The 23,197-nt window shown below is 45.4% G+C and overlaps 1 protein-coding gene across 1 annotated transcript in view; it reads left to right on the top strand.

Moving 5' to 3' along the window:
* PAK5 (p21 (RAC1) activated kinase 5) overlaps positions 1-23,197 on the top strand; it is a 279,244-nt gene that overhangs the window by 239,774 nt on the left and 16,273 nt on the right. The window contains exons 5-7 of the mRNA XM_026502893.3: positions 14,002-14,493; positions 16,637-16,770; positions 21,434-21,560. Of these exons, the coding sequence (XP_026358678.2) occupies positions 14,002-14,493; positions 16,637-16,770; positions 21,434-21,560 (753 nt within the window). The remainder of the gene's footprint in view (positions 1-14,001; positions 14,494-16,636; positions 16,771-21,433; positions 21,561-23,197) is intronic.

The raw sequence follows: 23,197 nt of genomic DNA, 5'->3' as shown, positions 1-23,197 counted from the left end.
AATGGGATGATCTGATATCCCTGGGCCCACATTTTCACCTAGCATTGGAAATGGAATTGGCTGGAGACAAAGGCTCCCCGTTAGAGGGGACAGGCCCTGCCCAGCCCACTTCATTCACCTTTCCCATTAGCCTAATCTCTAGAGGCATTTGGGATTTAATATAACTTACCCCAGCAACCTCTGCCTACTCATCTCACAGAAGGAGAAACTAAGGCCAGAAAGTCACATAGCACACTTAAGGTTTCAGAGTTAGTTGTTTGCAAAACAAGGACAAAATCCAGGTCTGGTGTTAATCCCAGTCCCATATTTTTCCCTTTATGTGGGCATATGATATTTAAGGGGCTCAACTGCATTTGCCAGTAAAACCCATGAGAGGCCCCAGTGGCCACCAGAACTCTAGGCTAAGTAGAGGAACAGGAGGAGGATGGAGGGAGGGGATAAATTGCTTCATTCCTTCCTAGATCCCTCTCCCTACAGACTTCCAAATATAAGGCAAAGCAGACCTGCTCTGAAATCTAGTTTTGTTAAACCCAGAAACAATGCAGAAAACTATTGTGGCTCAGAAAACAACAACAACAACAACAACAACAACAACAAATAAATAACATACTTACCCTTGGGAACTTCTATCAAGAGTTCTTCAGCCTTTATAATCAAGGGCTCCAAAGAAGCAAGCCGCTGTTCCATTGCACAGGAGACCCATGAGAAATTCACAAGCAGTTTAGTGGGAGGGCAGGAGGTGGGAGGCATGTTAGTAATTAAAACGTTTACTTGATTAAAAATATAACATCTCTCTAAAAAGACTTAGGTGCCTGTGACTTTAGAACTGTACTCTTAAAAATCTACCAATCACGTTTGGATTTCCTGCTGAGGGAAGAAATAGAGATCACGACTCAGATAATTTGGCTTTGCCTCATGGAAAGTCCTGGGGGCTCGTGGGTGATATTCACATCTCAAATAATAAGAGAAAGCATGAAACTTGTGTGGGTCTCCAGACAGAGCAAAAATGAGGAGGGAGGAATGTGTGTGAGAGAGAGACAAACAGACACCAGTTTTCTGTTTGGCCTAACAGAGAAAAAATACTGTTAACCCTCAAAAACCACTCCTCCAGGGTCATCTACCTACCTAATTTTCCTGTTGGCAGCACAGGAATCAAGGCTGTTATAAATCTGTAGGTACGGCAGCCATCTGAATGTTTAGAACTTCTGAATGTTTTGGGCTGGAGCTGGGCAGATAAAACCTTGGGCGAAAAATAAAGCACAACAAAATCCATTCACACCACGTAACTATAAAAAACAGCCTGATGTGGAGAGAGCGCTTTCCACTGTCCCCAGCAGACACAAGTCTGCTTTACAAGGAGGGAAGCTGGCTAGAGATAGTGTCACCAGGCACCTGATTTTGCTCCTTCCCGTGGTCTCTAGGGAGCAGGCAGCTGCCAGCTCACATGTGTTGGTGCGGACCCAGCCATCCATCCCTCCCTCTGGCCCCAGCCGCTGAGAAGCGCCCCATGTAATCGCAGTTCTGCCAGTTCACTAAGCACTCTCTGTGTGCCAGACACGCGTGTTGCCTTGTTGAGCCTCGAAGTCCTGGAAGGCAGGAATTCTTGCCAGGGCTCTGAGGGGCTCCGTGACAGCCCAGTCAGGCAGCCGAGCTCATAGCCCAGCTGGGATCCAGCTCTGTGGCCTCAACCCCTTCTCCAGGCACTGGACACATCCCCAGTGGCCCGGGAATAGCTTCTTCAGACACCGAACCTTGCACTTGACTTCTTACAAGCTCCTTTAAATACCTGCAGCCATGAAGTTCCCTTGGGGTGCATGTTCCTGTCCCACTCAACAGCGGGGTTTCCCGGCCTCGACAGGGTGTACATGCTAGGCCTGATAGTTCTCTGTTGTGGGGGGCCGTCCTGTGCAGGGGAGAACGGTGAGCCACCTCCCTGGCTTCTGCCGCTAAGTGCCAATAGTATCCTTTCCTGTAACATCTAAACTATTTCCAGACATTGTCAGATGACCTACAGGGCAGCAGGGAGCAAAGTCGGCCCCAGTTGAGAACCATGTTCCATAGCTAACCATTTGTCAAGTACTTTTGGGCATTCAAGGATGTAGGTCCTAGAGATAATCTGCCAGGCTTCAACTGCCTAGAGATAAACCACTTATAACTGGGTGAGTAAATTGCTTAACTCTGCTTCTCTATTTATAAAATGGGGATAATCATGTTGTGTGAGGGTTAAATAAGTTCGTAATTAACAGCCTAATTATGAATACACATAGTTGACACATGAATTTGTATGTGTAGCATGTGGACAGGTGACAGCTGGGACATGAAGCTGAGGGTTACTGTGTTCTAGGCAACTGTGCCAAGCGTTTTGCAAGCATTACCCAATTTCGCCCTCACAGCAATTCTGGAAGACTTCAAGATCATCTCCCCTTTGCAGTGAGAAAGCTGAGACACTCAGAGGCTCTTTACAGGCTTCCCAAGGATGTGAAGGCAAACAGCTGAGTCAGGATCCAAAATTAGGTCCATCTGACTCCAAAGTCTATATATTCCAGAACATTCCTATTTCCCCAGAAGGAAACCGAGGAGCAGAAAGATGGGCCTGAGGCCTCGGGGCTCAGATGTGCACACCGCAGGCGGCCCTCACCTTGCAGGTGAGGGATGGGTGATGAGTCACAGACGAATTTGGGGGCACATGGGCAATGTACTCGATTCTCTCTGTCCTCAGGAGGGTGGAATCCTCTGAGAAGCTCCTTAGGCTCACCCAGACTGTGTGATTTATGGGGAAAAAGCTGGGACCACAGGCCAAAAGGAGGCGTTAAGAGTAAAGATCCCCGAGACTCTCATACGCAATCACTCTACCTTGAGTGATGGTCTTACTCTGTTTTATGAATGACAATCCAGATGTTCTCACCCATTACAGAAGACACTAAGAGCACAAGTTCCAGCATCCGGTTCCCTGGATTCACGCACTGACTGGCTGTAGGATCTTATGTGTGTCTCGGTTTCCTCCTCTGTGAAGTAGAGTGTTCTCACACGGCAGGCACTCAGCGTCAGCCCCGATTCCCCGGCATGTTTCTGGTTGGAAAACATGTCACCATATCTGCTAACGCCAGCCATAGAAACATCCTCTCTGCGGACCCTTTTACATATTCTCAAAATATGGGAACAAGTTCCATGGGACTTGCCCTCACAGCCATTCTCTGTAGCCTAATAAGTTCTGCCGTCCTCCCCTCTGAGATGCGGTCACGGAAGGCCGGAGTAGCTGCGTGACTTCCTCAAGGCCCGGCAATACCTGAGGACCCCAATCCCACCACCCCACTGCTTGCTCTACCCTCTAGAATGGGCATGAAATTCTGGCTTCCCAGGGAGGCCAGATGTTAAGAGAGAACCGCGTATCTGGCAGCATTCAGGCGGGAAGCATCATGCCTAACTTTGCATCTGTCGTTATGATGCTGGTTCTTGCCCAAACCCCTCCACGTTACCCCCACCGTCTCCTGTGTCCCAGGCAGCCAAGTGACCCGTGCCACATCCCCGGACAGCCCAAACCAGATGACATATTAAGGGGTTCTGAGGGAAGAGAGGGGGTGAAGAAAAACTGGCGCGATTCCCCTGATCTTTCTTCTGGGGTCCCCAGCGCAATGGTTTTTCACTGCTTAGCTGTCACTTTGCTTTCCCTGGAAGGAAAAAGCAGTTGAGGCAGTGCGCTCAGTCTTCCCGTGCCAATAATTGAATGACTCAATGTTCTTTGTGGCACTTGCACACCCTGACTCAGCCAAGGCCCAGGAACAAAACTGCAGGTTGTTATCCCAGCTGAACACTTTCAGAGATCCTGAAGGGCCCGATGAGTAACAAAATGGCAATGCTTATGAAAGCTTATGGGCTGCAACAAAAATCAGAGGTCTGAGGGGGAGAGAGACAGGGAAGGAGGGAGGGAGGGAGAGGTGCTTATCACTTAATATAACAATGGGTATTATTTTGATTTCTTTTTCTTTACATATAGGCTCTTATAGGGTGTTCATTAAAGGTTCATAAAACATCCAAAGAGGTGATTCAGAACATCTCGAACATCTGTCCCTTCTGATGGAGACTTTGTGGGTCCTTTGCATATGAATTGACAGATCTTCCACGAATATTCCTGTGGTTCAAAGTAAATCGCGTTTTAGTCATTATGAGCGAGTTTTCCATTACCAAATTAAAATGAAATTAATCTGACCTGGCAAAGCTGTCCCGGCTGTCTTGGAAGCCCTGACATATTCGAACCGTATTCTGCAGCAGGGAGCTAGTCCGCAGGGGTACAGACACCCCCCTCTTCACCCCCGCAGCTGCAGGCGGTGGCAGATCTCAGGTCAGAGTCATCTGCTCTTGAACAGAAGATGCATTCTTTGAGTTTGGAGCAGCAACTGTGTGGGGTTAACTGGACATACCAATCCCGAGGTGGAGGAAGAGCCCGGAGAACCTGTAGGCTTGAGCCTGCTGATTGAGCGCAGACTTACTCATTTCTTTAACTAGGCTTTGCCTGCTTGGACAGTTCACAAGCCACTTGTCCAAACGCTCAGCGTCCATTCGCCATATATTCTGTAAGGCAAAGAAACGCACGACTCTTCCAACTTCACGACATGCCTAACTAGGAATCCTGTGTCACAGTTTGGGAGATTTCCTTGCAAAACACTAAATATGGCGAATGGCTCTCTGCTACATGCACTTTGGAAATGCAGCAAGTGTCTGACTATCCAGAACTTAATCTACTTCCCAAGTCCCCTGCATTAGAACCTTAAGCAGACAACCTTGATTCTTGAGGTCCCCGGAGGTCCCACTCATGACCACTGTTCCTTGGCAGTGATAGTGCGTGCTGCTTGCCTCTCTTAACCAAAATCGAATGGCAGCTCATAAGGCGCACTGTGTCCCTTTGTCATCTATGAAATAGGGCCACTCCATTTTGTAAATGAAAATAAGTCATTCGGAGGAAACTGACCGTGGCTGGGCTCTCGTCGAAGCCTTGCCTCAAGCAGGAGCCGCAGCTACTGTTTCACTAGGATGCAGCAACCTGCCCCCACCTGAGGGCAGGTGGGGAGCAGCCCCCATCAGTGGCACTCCTGCCCATGGCAGGCAGGGAGAATTGGCACAGCAAGACACAAGCAGAGGGACAGGAGAGTAAGTACATATTCAAGTCACGGGATTGAATGAATCCCTTTCCCCTAATTGCCAGCCTCTAAAATGTCCCTGCAGAGAGAGCTGGTTACGGATTCTCTCTGGAATTCTTATAGGCAGTCATTGTCCTTTCCCAAAGCCGAAGCTGGTCCTCATAGATTTCCCTCCGAGTGAAGTAAGGACAATTTAAGATGTCCTTTCCCTGCTCAGATAATAGAGCCCTGTGATTCCGTTGTAGCCCCCATTTGATTTATGTGCAGCGAACAACACCCAGTCTGGCTTTTTTCTCTTCGCCGAGCAGCCTCTGCTTTATTGTACCCCGAAAAGGTGCATTGGAGCATCACACTCAAGGAGCTGCCACCAGCCGCCTCCCATCCCTTGTAGCTCTGCAGGAAGTGGAGAGAGAGACTCTCCATCTTTCACCAACCATTCTGCGGTCCCCATTCTTCGGGCGCAGACACACACTCCCCCACCCCCACCCCCACCCCCGGCCCCAGTCCGGCGTGATCCAGCCACAGCCTCCCTATCACCAGTACGGAAGGCCACGGTGACAGATAGATGCTGCGGCAGGATTTTTCTTTTTTTTTTTCCTTTTCTTTCTCCCACCCTCCCCCCACCAAACCTTTTTTTTCCCCCCAGCCTTGGCATAAAATGGTCAAATGATGTTCTACTGCAGAATTCAATTTCACAGTTCAGTTAGGTCCTTGATTACACTGCCAAATTCAGATTAATGTGCATTTAACGAACATGGATCAGGGGAATTCTGGCTGACAGCCAGCTGTAATCGGAGCAATTGATAGCTGTGTGGAGTTTTATGCCCCGTCCACCCCGGCGTACCACTGGTGAAATTGATTGATTAAATGAATTCATTGCTATAATTATTTATAATTTTGATACATTGCAAGCCCGTGTCTGACCCTGTCCTCAGAGACTTTGTGCCCATTGTGGAAGGGTAGTCCAGCTGAGTCGTTAGTCCTGGATTATTTATTCCCAGAGAATATAGCCTTTTGTTTGTTTTGTGCCCTTATTTTTGGATTGGGTTTGAATCGAGACATGAAAAAGCACATTCCTTTAAGAATTCATTTGTAGGGTATGCTAAAAGGCAACTAAAATGGAAACTAAACTATGAATATATGTGATCAACCATTTCAAGGAGGAAGGGAAACCAAGACGGCTTTGATGTTCTTTTAGTATTTTTAAAGGTTCCTGTAGAGAGAATTCCTTTTCAGAATGTATTTGATTTTCAGGGACTATTAGTGGTCCCATAGCATGGCCACTATGCAGGTTGGCAGGCTGGGGGATAATCTGCAAAAGGATCTAGTCTTCTCTGCTTACATCTTGCCATATGGAAATCCCCTTAAAAGTATGTAGACCCTGGTCTCATTTGCAGGAAGAACGCCTTTCTGGTGTTTCTTTATTGTTTTCCCTCCTGCGTAGTGACTTTCCGACCCCCGCTCCCGGTCCTGTCCCGCACCCTTGCGATAAGGTCCTCAAAGGTAAACTACATCCATAGATCTTTTGGAAATGGTGTGGGTGGTGGGAGATACATTGGGTTAGCTCATTAAATATCTGTACCTCTCGCCGGCCCAACTCCACTGCATGTGGTTTCACTAAATGATTAAACCCTACATCCCTCTCAAGAAACTATATTCCGAATGTACTCCTTTCATTTTCTAGAATATATTTAAGTCAGGTTGTACAAACGATCACGCAGATCAGGACTCCTATGACAGTCTTGCTTATGTGCGCAAACATGTACGTGTCTGTGTAAAACAATATATATGGACAAATTCATCAGATTTTTTCACCCACTTCCAAATACAGGATATCATGGGAAAGATGATTTAGAGTAGGACAATGAAACAATTATAACAGGTTAAGAGCCACATAAGAGGGCCAGGAGGCCTTGTTATGGAAGAGGCTTGGGCTGGCTTGCTTCTTAGCGGAAGAAAGGGCATTATTGTATCTGAACACAAAGTTCTGGTCTGGCCAACGCAAAACTGAAAGCAATGCATTCTGTACGTAGATGATCAGCTCATTTTGCCGTGATGGTTATTTCTTTGTTGTGTATTCTGAGCTGCTTTCTCTAAAGCAAGACTGTTCAAACATACCGACTTAATTTTCCTTCCCCCGCCCCCCCCCCAGGCATTATCATTCATTATTTTCTGGCCCTTGCATTTCTTGTATCTTGCTCCCAGCTGCCCAGACATCTGAGCCCCTGGGGAAACACCCTAAACAGGCTTTTGCTCTGTAGTTGTCTTTCCACACCATGCCCACCTCTGTCATGACCATGTCTACCTTCTTATCATCGAAAGAGATCTCTGAGAACATATCAAAGGCCCAAGTTCTAAAGTGACATTATCTGGATTTAATCCCAACTCTGCTGCTTAATAGCTTTGGGACCTTTGCCTGGGCTGCTTAAAGTCTCTGTGCCTCAGTCTCCTTATCTCTAAAATGGGACAATTATGAGGCCTGTCTCATTGTGTAACTTGAGGTTTAAATGCAGTCACATATATAAAGTGCTGAGAACAGTCCCAGGCATGTGGAAAGCACTCAGTGAATGTCAAATATCATTAACATTTGTCTGTATCACTTCTTCAAGGATAGCCTCCTAACAGAGCAGTTGGTTAATGGAAGGGGCCCTACTTTGGCTCCCAGTGACGTGCTCTTCCGTTTTCTCCAGGAGTGAGTACCCCAGCCTTGGGTATACAGATTGGGGAGGTGACAACTGATGGTAGAAATGCCAAGGCAGGCAAGAAAGCAGGCCGGTGACGTCTGTGTGCCTAGCACCTAGGACATTTATACATCCTCCCTGAGAGTGAAGGACTGACCTGAGCAGAAGAACTGGGTTGTGCAATCTCCTTGGGGGTGTGGAGCCCTTTGCCCTGGATTGCTGGTGGGAGGCAGTTTCACCTCCCTGAGCCTCCATTTTATCAACAATACAATGGGATAAATTGCCCCCTTCTTGACTCTCAGAAAAAGAATGAGGGTGCCACCAATATGCAGGCTAACAATACCATCATGGAACCCACAGTTGGGTCATTAAGTCAGCAACATGGTGGCCCTGAGCAGGGTCACTCCTGCCCTTCTTCCCACAGTCAGCTGTTTGCCAGCCATCTTTTCCTTGAACGGATGGAAGCCCGGAGGGAGGACCGCATGCTTTCTCACTGGGGGCAGTCGGTTCTCCTTCTGTAAGCACACCTTGAGTTTGGTTCCAAAAATGGTCCCTTGTGAGACTGTGTGTGAAACACAATAGCACGGTTTTGTCTCAAGGACCTAATTTCCAAGATGTTTAGCTCCCAGTGAACAACTCAGCCTTCCCTCTCTGACTGGAAATGGTCCTGTTCACGCAGGCAAGGCTTCTCTTCTTTATGCCACACACTGGCTGCCGCGAGTAGACGCTGATAACGCTGCTGACAGTCGATAAAGAAGAAAAGTGGCCTGATGCGGTGTGGAGCGGTGTTTGCGATTCCTCCTGGATACAGCTTTCTTATCTTTCATATATCTGCAGAGATCAGTTATACATGCTTGTGGGGAATGAATTCAATTTCGCTTAAAGCACAGGAGCAAATCCTCCACGGAAGACACCGGGGGATGCTGCCATGTGATAGCTCCCAGGACATACTTTCAGAAATAAAAGTCATGGACCCCCCTTGCCTCACATGCTGGCCTTGTAATTAGCCTGGGCCTGGCTAATCTCAAACTTAATTTAAGGGAAGAACCCAGTTGTTTAATTTACACTGTCATTTTCTTCCCCCTCCCCACCTCACGTAAACACACCAGTTTTCCCTGTGTGTAGCCCAGATCCAGGGGCTTAACAAAACATCAGTGTGGTTTCAAATACAGGATCTTAATTATAATGCAGTGTTCAACAAATTATGATTAAAACACCTTTTCTGGTTGTTTTGAGGATTAGTATATAGGAATACATATGCTACCGGTACGTTACGTTATCTTCAATAAATGCTAGCTGGTTGTTTTTGTTTTTGTTTTTGTTTTTTAATATTTTACTCTTTATTTTCTTTGACCTTCCCACTCTGCTAAGGACTTTTCTATAATGATACTAGAGCCTAGAATGTATTGACCAGTCACTATGCAAATCTTTTGTTGTGTATTGGTCCCTTAGAGCTCAGGATGACCTGAAGAAGTAGTGATTATTGTTATGACTCCCATTTTACAGGTAAGGAAACTGAGGCTCAGAGAGGTTCAGTGATTTGACAAAGCCATCAGAGTCAGAATTGAACCTTAAGTGTGTCCCTCAAAACCATGTGTTCCCTTGTTGTACTATCAGAACAGGGCCCTGGCTTTGCAGTACCCTGGGTCCTGCTGATTGGCTCAAGGCTGTCTGAGTGGTGAACTCACCTGAGTAGATGATGGTGTTCTCAAGACTGGGAAGGGCTGCACTGTCATCCAGGGTCCAATGAAAGGGTAGAAGAGAGAATGGTGCCATGGTAACAATGTGAAGGGGCTCACGGTGTGCAGCTCCTGTTTCCAGACTCATGGAATAGACTTTTGTTCATGCTGTGTGATGCGGCAGCAGCTTAGGACCCCTACCTTCTTCTAGATGGCCACCATGGTACCGGGTCCAATGAGGAATATACCCCATCCTACTTCAGTTTTCTATGACATCCAGCCTGCTTCATTACTCCTTCCTTCTTGAATGCTTTCCTCCCTTGGTTTCAGGACCCCCTAGGGCCTAACTTTCTTTCCTACATCACTGGCCACTTCTCTGCTCCTTCATGCAACATCCTTCTGCTTTTTCTGGTCGCTGAATGTTGGGGTCCTTGGACCTTCTCTTACACATGCAACATCTTGACTTTTAATACCAACTAATGGTATGACTCTCACCAATGACTCTCAAGTGCATGTCATTAGTTTCAGTTCTTTCCTGGACTCGAAGCATATCTGAGTCACCTCAGCAACATTTCTGCATAAATGCTTGATAGTTCTTCCAAACTTAACACGGCCATGTCAGAATTCTTGGCTTTACCATGCAATAGTTACCTCTTGCTGTGTAACAAATTATCACAAAACGTAACGACTTAAAACAATGATCAACATTTATGATCTCACACAGTTTCTTTGGGTCAATTTTCTGTGACTAAACTAACTGGATGATTCTGGCCTTGAGACTCATGAGGTTTCAATCAAGATGTCAGCCAGGGCTAGTCCTTTCTCTGAAGGCTTGACTGGGGCCAGACGATCACTTCTAGGATGGTTCACATGGCTGTTGGTGGAAGGCCTCAGTTTCTGACTCCTGGCAGGAGGTTTTGCCCTTGAACCTCTCTATAGGATTCTTGAGTGTCCTCATGACGTGACAGCAGGAGAAAGAGCAAGTGATCCAAGAGAGAGGGCACTGGAGCCACAATATCTTTTTTGGTCTCAGAAGTCACTTGCTATCACTTTCTCTGTACTCTTTTGATCACACAGATGAGCCTGATACAGTGTAGGAGGGGACTATGCAAGGATCCTCAGGCGCCATCTTGGATGGAGGCTGATTACCACACTTCATGAGCCTACTCCTGCCTCTCTTCTCCTCATGTCATTAAATGGCCTGTTGCTCAGGCCAAAATCCTGGGAGTCATCTTTGACTCTTTCCTCTCACATTTTAATCCAATCCGTCAGCAAATCATGTCAGCTCATCTTCAGACTACCCTAGGCCCCAGCATATCTTATCCCAACTATACCACCCTCTCTAATCTCAACTCACATTGACCAAAATAAGCTAACTGGCATCCGCGTTTCCACCTTTGCCACAAAGGTCTCTTCTCCTCCGCATCTAGAGATCAACCCCAAGCTCATATCTCTCCTCTCTCCTCAGCAAACTCCAGTGGTTCACACCTCACTCAGAGAGACTGCCAGTGCCCTTGCCACGACCTACGTGATTATCCCTCTGGCTGCTTTTCTGGCCATTGTTCCAAACTGACTTCCCTCCATACCAGAAGAGCCTCTGTGCTGTTTATGAAGCCTGTATTTGCCTAGACTCCTGTGTGTGCTATGCCCTCTGCCCAGACTACCTCTCCCCACATAGACATTGGGCCTGTTCCCACATGTCAGCCAGATTTCTGCTCAAATGGCACCCACTCAGAGAAGCCTTCCTTGACCTTCACATCCAAGATGGCACCTCACTAATCTTAAACACCTTTCCTCGATTTTCCTGCCTATCTGTGTTACTACTGGACTGCATACTGTACATTTATTGGGTTTTGTTTGTTTGTTTATTGTCTGTCTCCTTCTCTAGAATGTAAGCCCCAGGAGGGCAGAAATACCATCCATTTTTATTATTGCTGGACCTTCCCATGACCCCTGAAATGGTGCCTAGCATAGAATAGTGGCCCAAGGATTAATTTGTGGGCTAATTAAATTAATGAAGGTGCTACGTGGGAGCAATGGGTTTATTGGGAAAGGTACCACCAAAAGAACTTCCAGCAATGGTGAAAATGTTGCATATCTATGCTGTCCAATGTGGTAGCTATTAGATACTTAAAATGTGATTAATGTGACTGAGGAACTGAATTTTTAATTTTAATTTTATTTTATATTGATTTCAATTAAGTAGCTACATGCGGCCAGTACCCACCACATTAGCGTAGATCTAGATCCTTGGGGTGGATGAGGCATGGGGACATGTACCTGTCATTTCATGTACATCCCAGTAGAGTGGTAGAAGCTTCCTAGGGTGCTATGTTAAGAAGGAGCCTGAAGTCCAATCAAAAAATATTTTTTGAGAACGTTCTGTGTACCCAGCACTACGTTGTCATCAGAATATCATACAAGAGTGCAGTGATTGATTAGTGCATTCTGTCCTGGGCAAGGAGGTGAGTGTGATATGATGTGGTATATTTACCATACGTGACCTCATTTGTTCCAGGGCTAATCAGAGGTCCTTCCTGATCCCTCCCAGAGAGTGATTGTTGGAATGTATACCTAGTGTCCTATAAACCCCTCACTAACTCCCCCCGTCCCCACTCTGTCTGCCCTCCCTATTCTCCACTGAGTTCCCTCAATCCAGTCTTCATAACTAGAGTAGAATGTTCTCTGCTGGAATCCTTTTGAGGGATGACCAAATTTGCTTCCTCACACACACACACACACACACACACCTGCAAACTTCAGCTACTCTCAATTATATTTCTGCTTATTTGATGAGAACACTGCATGTGTTTGCATTATGGTCCATACTAAAAAGCTGCTTAGCACAGGGAGCCCTATTTTCCATTTTACGTATATCTGCTAGTTTATGTGTGTGGATAGTACAAACCCCCCCTTTAGTATATAAGTTCAGAAGCATGGGGAAATTCTACCCCTGAAGTTTCTCACTGAGGATTAACATCCTTTAATGATAAATGGGATCTTTTATTCCTGAAAAAGAAAATAGGGTCTAAACACCAAATAACACCTTGGATAAGGCCCATTTTAATGAAAACTCTCCCTGTGGTTCACATGAGTGGGAGAAGGCCCTTTCCTAGGAGCAGTGGGTACAGTTGGTGCCCAACCATATCCCTTCATCACCTATTGTTTCTGTCTGCCAGCACTGCTTTCTTTTGTCTAAAGCGGTAGTTCTTGGCCAAGAGCAATTTTGACCATATTCTGGGCAACATCTCAAGAAATGTTTTTGGTCATAATGGCAGAAGTGGCTGCTACTGGCATCTAGTGGGTAGAGTCCAGGGATGCTGCTGAGCATTGTGTGAGACAGGACGGTCGCCCACATCAGAGAATTATCTGGACCCCAAAATCAATGGTACCAAGTTGGAGAAATTCTGGTCTAAGAACTGTCTCTACCCACTGGAGCCTACTCAGCCCAGGACACGGCAAGTCAGAAGTGCCAGGAAATTATGCATGGAAGCAAATGTTAACAGTGTATTGAAGGGAGCTAGTACATAAATACTCCAGCTCTTGGCCCCTCAGATGGGACAACTCCAAGGTACATGCTTAATACAGTCTCGCAGGGCAGAGTTACCTGGTGGGATTAGGTTCCAGTTGCTTGATTGGTAACTTGCTGTGCATGTTGGGATTCACCAGAGAGACAACCAGTCGGGGGATGTGGATGTGTAGACAGAGTCTCTCCTCTGTGGATGACATCAGTCCTTTCACTCAAAGCCTTCAGCTGATGGGATGCAGCCTACCCGCATTATGGAGGGCAGTCTGCTCTGCTCAAAATCTACCGATGTAAATGTTAAGCACATCTAAACAAAATACCTTCACGGTAATATCTAGACTAGTTTTTGACCAAACCACCAGATGCCATAGCCTAGCCAAGTTAACACATAAAATTAACCATCATACTCAGTGACTCACCCTTTGTTGGTTTTCTCCTTCCTTGTCTCACTTCTCCTGGAATCAACTCCCACCACTTGCATTTAAATTCAGGTCTCACAGTCTGCTTCTGGGGATTTTTCTTTTCTTTTCTTTTCTTTTCTTTTCTTTTCTTTTCTTTTCTTTTCTTTTCCTTTCCTCTTCTCTTCTCTTCTCTTCTCTTCTCTTCTCTTTTCTTTTCTTTTCAAGATTTTATTTGTCAGAGAAAGAGAGAGAGGCAAGTAGGGGGAGTGGCAGGCAGAGGGAGAAGCAGGCTCCCTGCTGATCATGACCTGAGCGGAAGGCAGATGCTTAACCGACTGAGCCACCCAGGCACCCCTGCTTCTGGGGATTTTAGTAGAGAAAGAGGAAAAAAGAGGCTGGATGGGGAGGTCATAGGGTAGGTAAAGGGTGGAAGCAGGAGCAACCTCGGACCTCGCAAGGTGAGCATCACCCACAACCACATCGTGTACGATGCTCTTCATTCAGGCCAGCTGTGGCTTGGCTCACTGCGCCATTCAGATCTAGCATGTGAATATTCTCCATCTGTGTCTGTCTTCCCAGGTGGATTACGATCGAGTGCAGATGGTCCTCAGCCCTCCGCTGTCAGGGTCTGACACCTACCCCAGGGGCCCCGCCAAACTACCTCAAAGTCAAAGCAAAGGGGGCTACTCCACAAGCAGCCACCAGTACCCATCTGGGTACCACAAAGCCACCCTGTACCACCACCCCTCCCTGCAGACCAGTTCACAGTACATCTCCACGGCTTCTTACCTGAGCTCTCTGAGTATCTCATCCAGCACCTACCCCCCACCCAGCTGGGGCTCCTCTTCAGACCAGCAGCCCTCCCGGGTGTCCCACGAACAGTTTCGGGCTGCTCTGCAGCTGGTGGTCAGCCCCGGAGACCCCAGGGAATACTTGGACAACTTTATCAAAATCGGAGAAGGGTCAACCGGCATTGTGTGCATTGCAACCGAGAAACACACAGGGAAACAAGTCGCCGTGAAGAAGATGGACCTCCGAAAGCAACAGAGGCGAGAACTGCTTTTTAATGAGGTAGATGGTGTGTTCGGATCACTCTTTCTCTCATGTGTAATGTTTACTTTCCATTTCAAAAATGTCCTGTATGGTTCAGGACATCAGAAAGCACTGAAAATATAAATACAAAAATCGCGCTCCGGTAATCCTCCTTCTGGTCTTTGACGATGCGTGTATGGCCGCTACGTCCAGAAAGTGCTCCAGGCGGTTCAGCCACCGTGCTAAGCACCGATCTGGCTTGATCCACACAACAAACCGGTGAGACAGAAAGATGCTACTGCCACGGCCACGAGGAAATCTGGACTCAGACAGGTGAAGTGACTAGCCCAGGGTCACACAGCAGGTCGATGGCAGAGCTGGGATTTGAATTCTAGCAGATTCCAAAGCCTCATGCTCCACTATCGACATGGGTATATTCACGTGGTTGTGATACCACGTATACCCTTTGTAGCCCTTTTTTAAAAATCTCAATAAACATTAGTTTACCATTGGGTTATCCTTCTTTAGGAAACTTAAGATATTTGTTCCTAACTATAGCAATAATGAATTCTTCCTGTGGAAAATATGGAAAATACAGAAAATGTCCCATAATCTCACAACCAAGAAATATCCCACATTCATACTTCAGGATTTCCTTACTATCTATATATTTTTTTCTCTTTAGAGAAAGTAATATATAGACAGTATTGACTTCCAGAAAGTTTGTAGCAATGAGGACCCTCCCTGATGGTCCTGTTTCAGTCTCACTAGCACTGGATACTGTCGAATTATCTCTGTTAATCTGATAGACATGAATAAATCTTCCTGCTTTGATTAACACTATTATTACTCATGAGGGTGAAATTATATGTTTTGAGGCCATTTTTATTTTGTTAAACCATATGTCCTTTGCACACTTTCCAATTAGGGTGGTGGCATTGGTCTTCCTGATAAGTGACACCTCTTGATATATTAAGGAATTAACCCTTTTCTGTGTGTTTGTTGTGCATATTTTCCCACTTCATTTGCCTTTACAATGATTACTTGACAGTTCTAAAATGCACGTAGGTGGAAACACGTCAATACCTATGTCTAGGGACATAAAATATTTTGGAGTAATATTCATCTGCTGATTTTATGAGCGTTTAGGGAAGAGAGATGAGCTTTTGTGAATGGAAAATTTAGTTCTTAAAGATAGCAAGTCAGGATTCCAATGTTAGATAATATGTCAGTCTCTAGCAAAGGACGTACCACTCACATCTCCTAACAGACATTATAAAAATGCAACCAGGCATGCCTTTGGATCCCTCTTCTATGGAGGCTCATGTGACGCCACATATGGATCCCGCCCCCATGGGTGTTCATTTTTTCACTATGTTCCACCTCTCATAGAGAGCCCCAGCTGAGTGGGCTTCAGCTTGTTACTTCCACGATGCTGATTTCTGGAACTTAGTTCCAGATCACAATGCCAGAACGGACAGGGCAATATAATGTAGATAACATTGTAAGTTATTAATTAACATTAAATCTGAAAATGTCACCAGAAGCAGCTGTGGGGCAGCAATTCTTGGAAGTTCCCTTGGGTAAGTTCAAGTTAGCCTTGTATATGCCTGAGTCATATTTGCTTTTACCTTGAAGACCTATCCTTCGTATTCAGCCCAAACCTCTCTCACACTCAACCCAGACCTCCTCCCCCTCAGATGTTAAGTTAGCCTCATGTGGCCCTACTCCTGTTCACCTCATTCACTTGTGTGACCTACTCATCATTTGCCATTTAGAGATGGTGACCTTTGCCAGGTTTCACAGTGGTAGAGGATGGATAGTGCATTCTAAAGGAGACCCTTAGGGATATCTGATCATATCCTCCCCTCCACCCAAACAGTCAACAAAACTCCCTCTTGTGAGTACAAACCTTGCCAGGGTTCTGCCTGTTTTCACTCTTATTATCCCCAAACCCAGTGCCTTTGCACTGCCATTTTCTCTGAATTGACTAACTTGATTCCTTTTATTGAAGCTAGCTACCCTCAATACTGTCTTTTTGTCTATAATAGACTCCTGAATAATTTTGGGGAGGGCTCAATGATTCTTAATCAGTGATACTCACAGCACAGATGTAGCCACCAGAGAACAGAAAGCCAAATTTCACCATCACAACTCAAAGAGCATCTTTCCATTTGCCCAGGTTGTGATAATGCGGGATTACCACCATGACAACGTGGTTGACATGTACAACAGCTACCTTGTCGGCGATGAGCTCTGGGTGGTCATGGAATTTCTAGAAGGCGGTGCCTTGACAGACATTGTCACTCATACCAGGTATGTCTCTTCATTATCCAGACAATTAATTCCAGGTGCTTATTATTCTTCTCCAGGGTAAGGCCTCAATGACTATTTTTATGAACTCTTTATAACTGTAAGCCCTTTGAAGCCAGGGAATATGATGGCCCTTTTTCTTTATATTCCCTAAGTGCTTATTATAATATCGTGTATGTATATTTCATTCATCCAGTTAACATTCTCCTTATCTTCCAGAAATTCATTAATACCTAATGACTTTAAGTCAGCAAGCTGATGATAATGGACTTTTGGTGCCAAACAATAGAATTTCCCATTCCTATGTATTTTTCTAAAATTGAATTTTATTCTAAGTTGCCATGCTATTTCTCTGTGGTGATACCACCAAAGGTACGTGGGTGAGGAAGAGGCAGATGGAAGATGAGTCAAAGTTTTATGTTATAATAAGAAGCCTACATAATTGAAATTCTTCAATTCTGGGTTTTTTTTTTTTAAGATTTTATTTATTTATTTGACAGAGAGAGAGACAGCCAGCGAGAGAGGGAACACAAGCAGGGGGAGTGGGAGAGGAAGAAGCAGGCTCCCAGCGGAGGAGCCTGATGTGGGGCTCGATCCCTGGGATCATGCCCTGCACCAAAGGCAGACGTTTAACGACTGAGCCACCCAGGCGCCCCTTCAATTCTGTTTTTAAATAGTCTTGCAAGTGACGATGGTTAATTATCATTATTACCTTTGCAACTTGCTTCCTTGATGTGTCAATTGTAGTCATTTCATTAAGTGTTTATTGATCACCTTTTTGTGCCAGTCTCTTTCCGGAGTGCTGGGGACACAAAAGATATAAACAATTAGAGTCCCAAATATATTCCCTCAAGAATGTCACAGGTTATACAGAAATAAATACTGTATAATACCCGTACAGAATTAGAAAGAGGTATATAAGTAGCAAAGTAGAATGCCTGAATATCTCTAACAGGGAAAGTAAAGAAAGATTTCCAATATAAGGTTAAAACCAAGATGAGTTTTGAGAGTGCATAGGAGTTTACTAAGAAGGCAAGTGGGAGGAAAAGGGCATTTAAGGGAGACTTAGTATGTGCTAAGGCAGTGTCCTTCATATTTTAATACGTATACAAATTACCTGTGGGTCTTAGTACAATGCAGATCCTGATTCAATAGGAAGGGGCATGATACCCTATTCTAACAAGCTCCCAGATGATGCCAATGCTCCTTGTTCATGGACCGCCTTGGGGAAGCAAGGTTCTAAGGAACAGACATATTTTTTTTAAAAATCATGTTACATTTGGGAAACTTTTTTTTTTTTCAGATTTTATTTATTTATTTATTTATTTGACAGAGAGAGAGAGACAGCCAGCAAGAGAGAGAACACAAACAGAGGGAGTGGGAGAGGAGGAAGCAGGCTCCCAGCAGAACAGGGAGCCCGATGCGGGGCTCCATCCCAGGACCCTGGGAACATGCCCTGAGCCGAAGGCAGATCTTAACGACTGAGCCACCCCAGTGCCCCACATTTGGGGAACTTTTAATTTGCTCTTGGCAGTAAATAAAACTCCAAAGGGGTAAGAGATGATTGTCAAGAAGGAAAGGCTCTGGATGTTAGCTGATATCACTGAAAGTGAATCCAGTGATGCCTCAATTCCGTCTTGCTACCTTGCTTTCCCCTCTATCCAGGTGTTGAGAACACTGTCAGGGATAGAATATGCTGCTGTTTCTCCCTAAAATCAGGCGATGTTTCAGTCATGACCCCCTACAGTTCTCAGTCTCAGTAGACTACCTAAAAACAACATAAGGGAAGACACTGAGTGTTTATCACCAACATTTCAGACGGCAGATCCCTGTTGGTACAGCCACAGGACACAACCCTCCCCAAAATACATAAGATCATCTTAACTTATAGAAACAAATATACCGAAGAAACCTAAGCTTAAGACAACGGTGACTTATATCTAAAACAATTAATAGAAATATATCCAGAGGAGAGGATTTTTTTTTTTCCTGCCCTGGAGAGCTTCAGATAGAGACATACACATGTCTCTCCAGGGCTCTCTCTTTGTCAAGGTTTTTTTCAGTTTTTATTGTGTGTCAGTGGGATCCACTTAAGAGCTAGCCTCTCTGGAATCCATTGTGTTCTGTAATCCTCTCCATCCAGTTTTGTCAATAATTTCCTGTTGAAGGCAGAGAGCTCCAGAGAATGGAGAGAAATTGTATGCCAAGGAACACTGAATATTTAGAACTTGAAATCCTTTGAATCTTAAATTTAGAATTTAATTCTTGAATCATTCGGAGAGTTTCCTATAGTAGTCATTCAATAAATGCTCTTCTGAATGAGTGATTGATTAATAAAATAACCTCTTGCTACTCAAAGTGTGGTCTGGAGAAGAGCCGCATCGACATCACCTAGAAGCTTGTTAGAAATGCAGAATCTCAGGCTCTGCCCAGACTGACCATACACAAGATAGGCAGTGCTCAGGCATTTCCTATGCATACCAGAGTTTGAGCCCTACCTAGCATCTTGTTAAATTCCATGCTACTGATTTCCAGGAACAGAGGGTTCTAGAAGGAAAGTGCCAAGCACTTCAAACATTAACTCACATAACCTTGACACACCTCTACGAGACGGAGCCAGGATTTGAATCTGGAGTTGGTTCCAGAACTGAGGCACCTTTATCCCAATTCACGCTTCCTCCCGGCAGAAGTAGGAAAGCACAGTCTTTCTACAGTGGGTCCTGTACATTTCAAAGCCACAGAATTCAGAATCAGTAGTATTTGTCACATATGCCAGTTAAAGGTGATTTTTCTGTCAGTGATTAGGGCTCAGATTCCATTAACTTTTGTTGTTGTTGACCCATAAATAATCTTTATGCCTGCTTCAAATAACTCGAATCTCATGGACTCCTAGAAAAACGAATTTTATTAAAGAAGGTGATTCTTGGGGCGCCTGGGTGGCACAGCGGTTAAGCGTCTGCCTTCGGCTCAGGGCGTGATCCCGGCGTTATGGGATCGAGCCCCACATCAGGCTCTTCCGCTATGAGCCTGCTTCTTCCTCTCCCACTCCCCCTGCTTGTGTTCCCTCTCTCACTGGCTGTCTCTCTGTCAAATAAATAAATAAAATCTTAAAAAAATAAATAAATAGGGGCGCCTGGGTGGCACAGCGGTTAAGCGTCTGCCTTCGGCTCAGGGCGTGATCCCGGCGTTATGGGATCGAGCCCCACATCAGGCTCTTCCACTATGAGCCTGCTTCTTCCTCTCCCACTCCCCCTGCTTGTGTTCCCTCTCTCGCTGGCTGTCTCTATCTCTGTCGAATGAATAAATAAAATCTTTAAAAAAAAAAAAAAAGAAGGTGATTCTTGCTCCTGAATTATTTTTAAGGTATATTTGAGCTTATCCCTGCTGCTGATGCGCTAAGCCTCCAAGGGTGCTGCTGTGGGCAGACGTGAGCGTTGTCATCCACTGTTTTCACAGTCCAGCACCATGGCCAGCGCATTCACACCAAACCCACTCACACAAAATGGAGAACACAGAAGTTATAGGTTTCTGCTCTCAGACAAGAACATTTTCTTCTTGCCCACCTTAGTAGGACACCGAGGCATTGCTGGAAGAAGCCTCTTTGAAGAGAAGTGATACCCATCCACTTTATACCTTCAACATTCTAATTGGCCACCTCCTTAAATTTTACTTTGAGTCCTAATTGTACTCAGACAAGGTTTGCTGGCATCAACAAGACTGACACAGAATCGGGGCCATCCATTGCCTCGTCCTGCTGAGCTGAGAGTTCCCCGGGGTGATTTTCCAAGGCTGCCCTTGAATTTGGGCTCTGGTCAGTTATGCCCTGTCTCTCTGACGGTCTCCTCTATTGGCATGACAGTTTGTTTCAGGAGCTCTTTCACATTCGCTCTCTGGTTTGAGCCTCACACTATCTCTGTGAGAGGGAGGAAGTTTTATACCCAAATGAGTTAGGCCTCTGTGGGTTGTTTTGAGGGTACTGATGTCCAAGTAATTCTTTCCACCCAGGTTCTTCAGTGGCTGAAAAGCCATTCACATGAGTTCCCATGGCAACGTGAGGCAATGAGGACAGTAGAAAAGCATGGGTCTGAACTCAGAAAGAGGTGGAGTTGGAATCGTGATCTGGTCACTTTCTCAGCTGGGTAACCTCGAGCAGGTCACTTGACCTCGTCTCCTCTGAAGCCAGAACCCTTCTTCAGAAGGGTGTAGCCATAAAATGTGGGAGCACATACCCAGCACTGTGCTTGCCTTTCTCATTCCTATGGTTGATTTGTTCAAGAATCATCCAATCATGCTTAGTTATTAGTAACTAAGTCCAATTCCCTTCATGATCTTTAGAACAGCAGGAATCTCTGTAGGACCCTGGCGGTTTATCAATACCTAAGGAATTACTCATGAGAGCCTAAGGAAGTGCATTTGCATTAATGACCCAAAAGCCGGCAAATAGAGGTCTCTTTCCTTTGGCTTATATTTGGCCCCTGTCATTCTCAGTGCCAACCCTTAGGATCTAGGAATCAGATCCTAAGACTTCTTTGTCCTTGCCTGTAGATTTTCCAGACATGGGCTGGAGAGCATGGACTGGTTCACTAGACCCGAAGGGAGCTGCCTCTCTCAATCATTTCAAAGATGTTCTTAAACCTTTGCTCCTGAAATGTTATTTCCTTTCCAGAATGAATGAAGAACAGATAGCTACCGTCTGTCTGTCAGTTCTGAGAGCTCTCTCCTACCTTCACAATCAAGGAGTGATTCACAGGGACATAAAGAGTGACTCCATCCTCCTGACAAGTGATGGCCGGGTAAGATTTCAAGTTTGGCCTCTCCGTGGTTTACCTTACCACTTTGTCTGTCATGGGCACTATCCTTCTAAGAACCCTTTCTCATAATTCTAAGTCTCCTTGGCTACAAGTCACCCACTGCCCTTCCCAGAAAGCTTACCAAAAAGGAAATCACCATCCTCTGTGTCATCCTATTAGTCAGGATTATCTGTGATCTGAATTTGATGGATGACTTTCCACTTTAACAACAAGTGGAGGAAGTGATAGAAAGTATGGAAATTTCTTTTCTTTTTCCTCTATGTTCTTATTTTTGTTGAAGGAGAAGAGATGACTTTTCTGGGGCTTTGTCCACACAGTGCGTGGAGTTGTGCATGTCTGCAGTGTCTCTTAGAGTTCCTGCAGGAAAGAGAAGACAAATTCCAGTGGACAACTCGAGGAGAGTTTAATAAAGGTGTAGGAGATGTAGACAAGTCATAAGGAAGAGTGCATGAGGATTCGTGTGGCACTCTAGAATGGAGTGCCACCCTTACTGCCCCATGCCCCAGGAGGGGAGGCAGGGAACTGGCTACTGGAATGTGAAAATAGAGATTATTGTCTGAAGAGGGATGCCTGGCAGAAACCCTGATCTTCGTTGGAAGACAGACCACAGTGAAGCTACAGGATGGGAGCTGCGAGGCTCAGTATCCGAGCCTTACTCCGTTCTTTCCTGCCAGTCTCCTACTGGTGCTCCCCGTCGGCTGAACCCAATCAGAAGCCATCAGCGCAGTCAACACAGGTTGGCGTCCCAGGGCTCAGAGAGCAGGAGAATAGATCTGGAAAGGCAAACAAAAGATATCCATCACACCCGCTTATCCCCAGGCCCAGATTGCTGCATTTCCCATCTCCACAGCCAGCTCAAGGGATTCTGCTGAAAACTCATCAGCCTCACCAGGTCACAAAAGAATATAGACTACAGTAGCCAAGGAAAGAATGAGTTAGCATTTCGAGGCAGTCTTAGATGGAAGAGCTTTGAAGCATAAATTTTTACTATCTAGGCCCTTTTAACCTCCCTGAAACTCCCACCAGAGGTAATTGTGCTGGCATGCAGGGAGTGTACCCATTGGTACACCTGCGTTTTACAACCCAACAACCTCGGCCTTGTGCAAAATGTTCATGTCACAGCAGAATTGCCCAGGAATGATCCAAGGGCAGCTAAAAGAAATTCCCCCAACACTTTGACTTTTCTTCTTTTGTCTTAAAGAGATTGTCAATTCTATTGTGGAAAATTCAGGAAATTCAGAAAAGTATAAAGGACAAAATAAAGATCACCCTAAATGCATTTCCCATTTCCCCCATATTTCCCTGTATACGTACTTGAATTTTGAAATTATTTTTTTTTAAAGATTTTATTTATTTATTCGACAGAGAGAGAGACAGCCAGCGAGAGAGGGAACACAAGCAGGGGGAGTGGGAGAGGAAGAAGCAGGCTCATAGCGGAGGAGCCTCATGTGGGGCTCGATCCCAGAACGCCGGGATCACGCCCTGAGCCGAAGGCAGACACTTAACCGCTGTGCCACCCAGCCACCCCTGAATTTTGAAATTATTTTTAAAGGGTAGTTTAAGTCCTGCTTTTTGCATTACTCTGGCTGATTTTTTTTTTTTTAAAGAGGATATGCGTT

Source organism: Ursus arctos, unplaced genomic scaffold, assembly GCF_023065955.2.
Source record: "Ursus arctos isolate Adak ecotype North America unplaced genomic scaffold, UrsArc2.0 scaffold_16, whole genome shotgun sequence".
Classification (NCBI taxonomy): domain Eukaryota; kingdom Metazoa; phylum Chordata; class Mammalia; order Carnivora; family Ursidae; genus Ursus; species Ursus arctos.
Note: the sequence above shows the minus strand (reverse complement) of the source record. Positions and strands in the feature narration are given on the sequence as shown.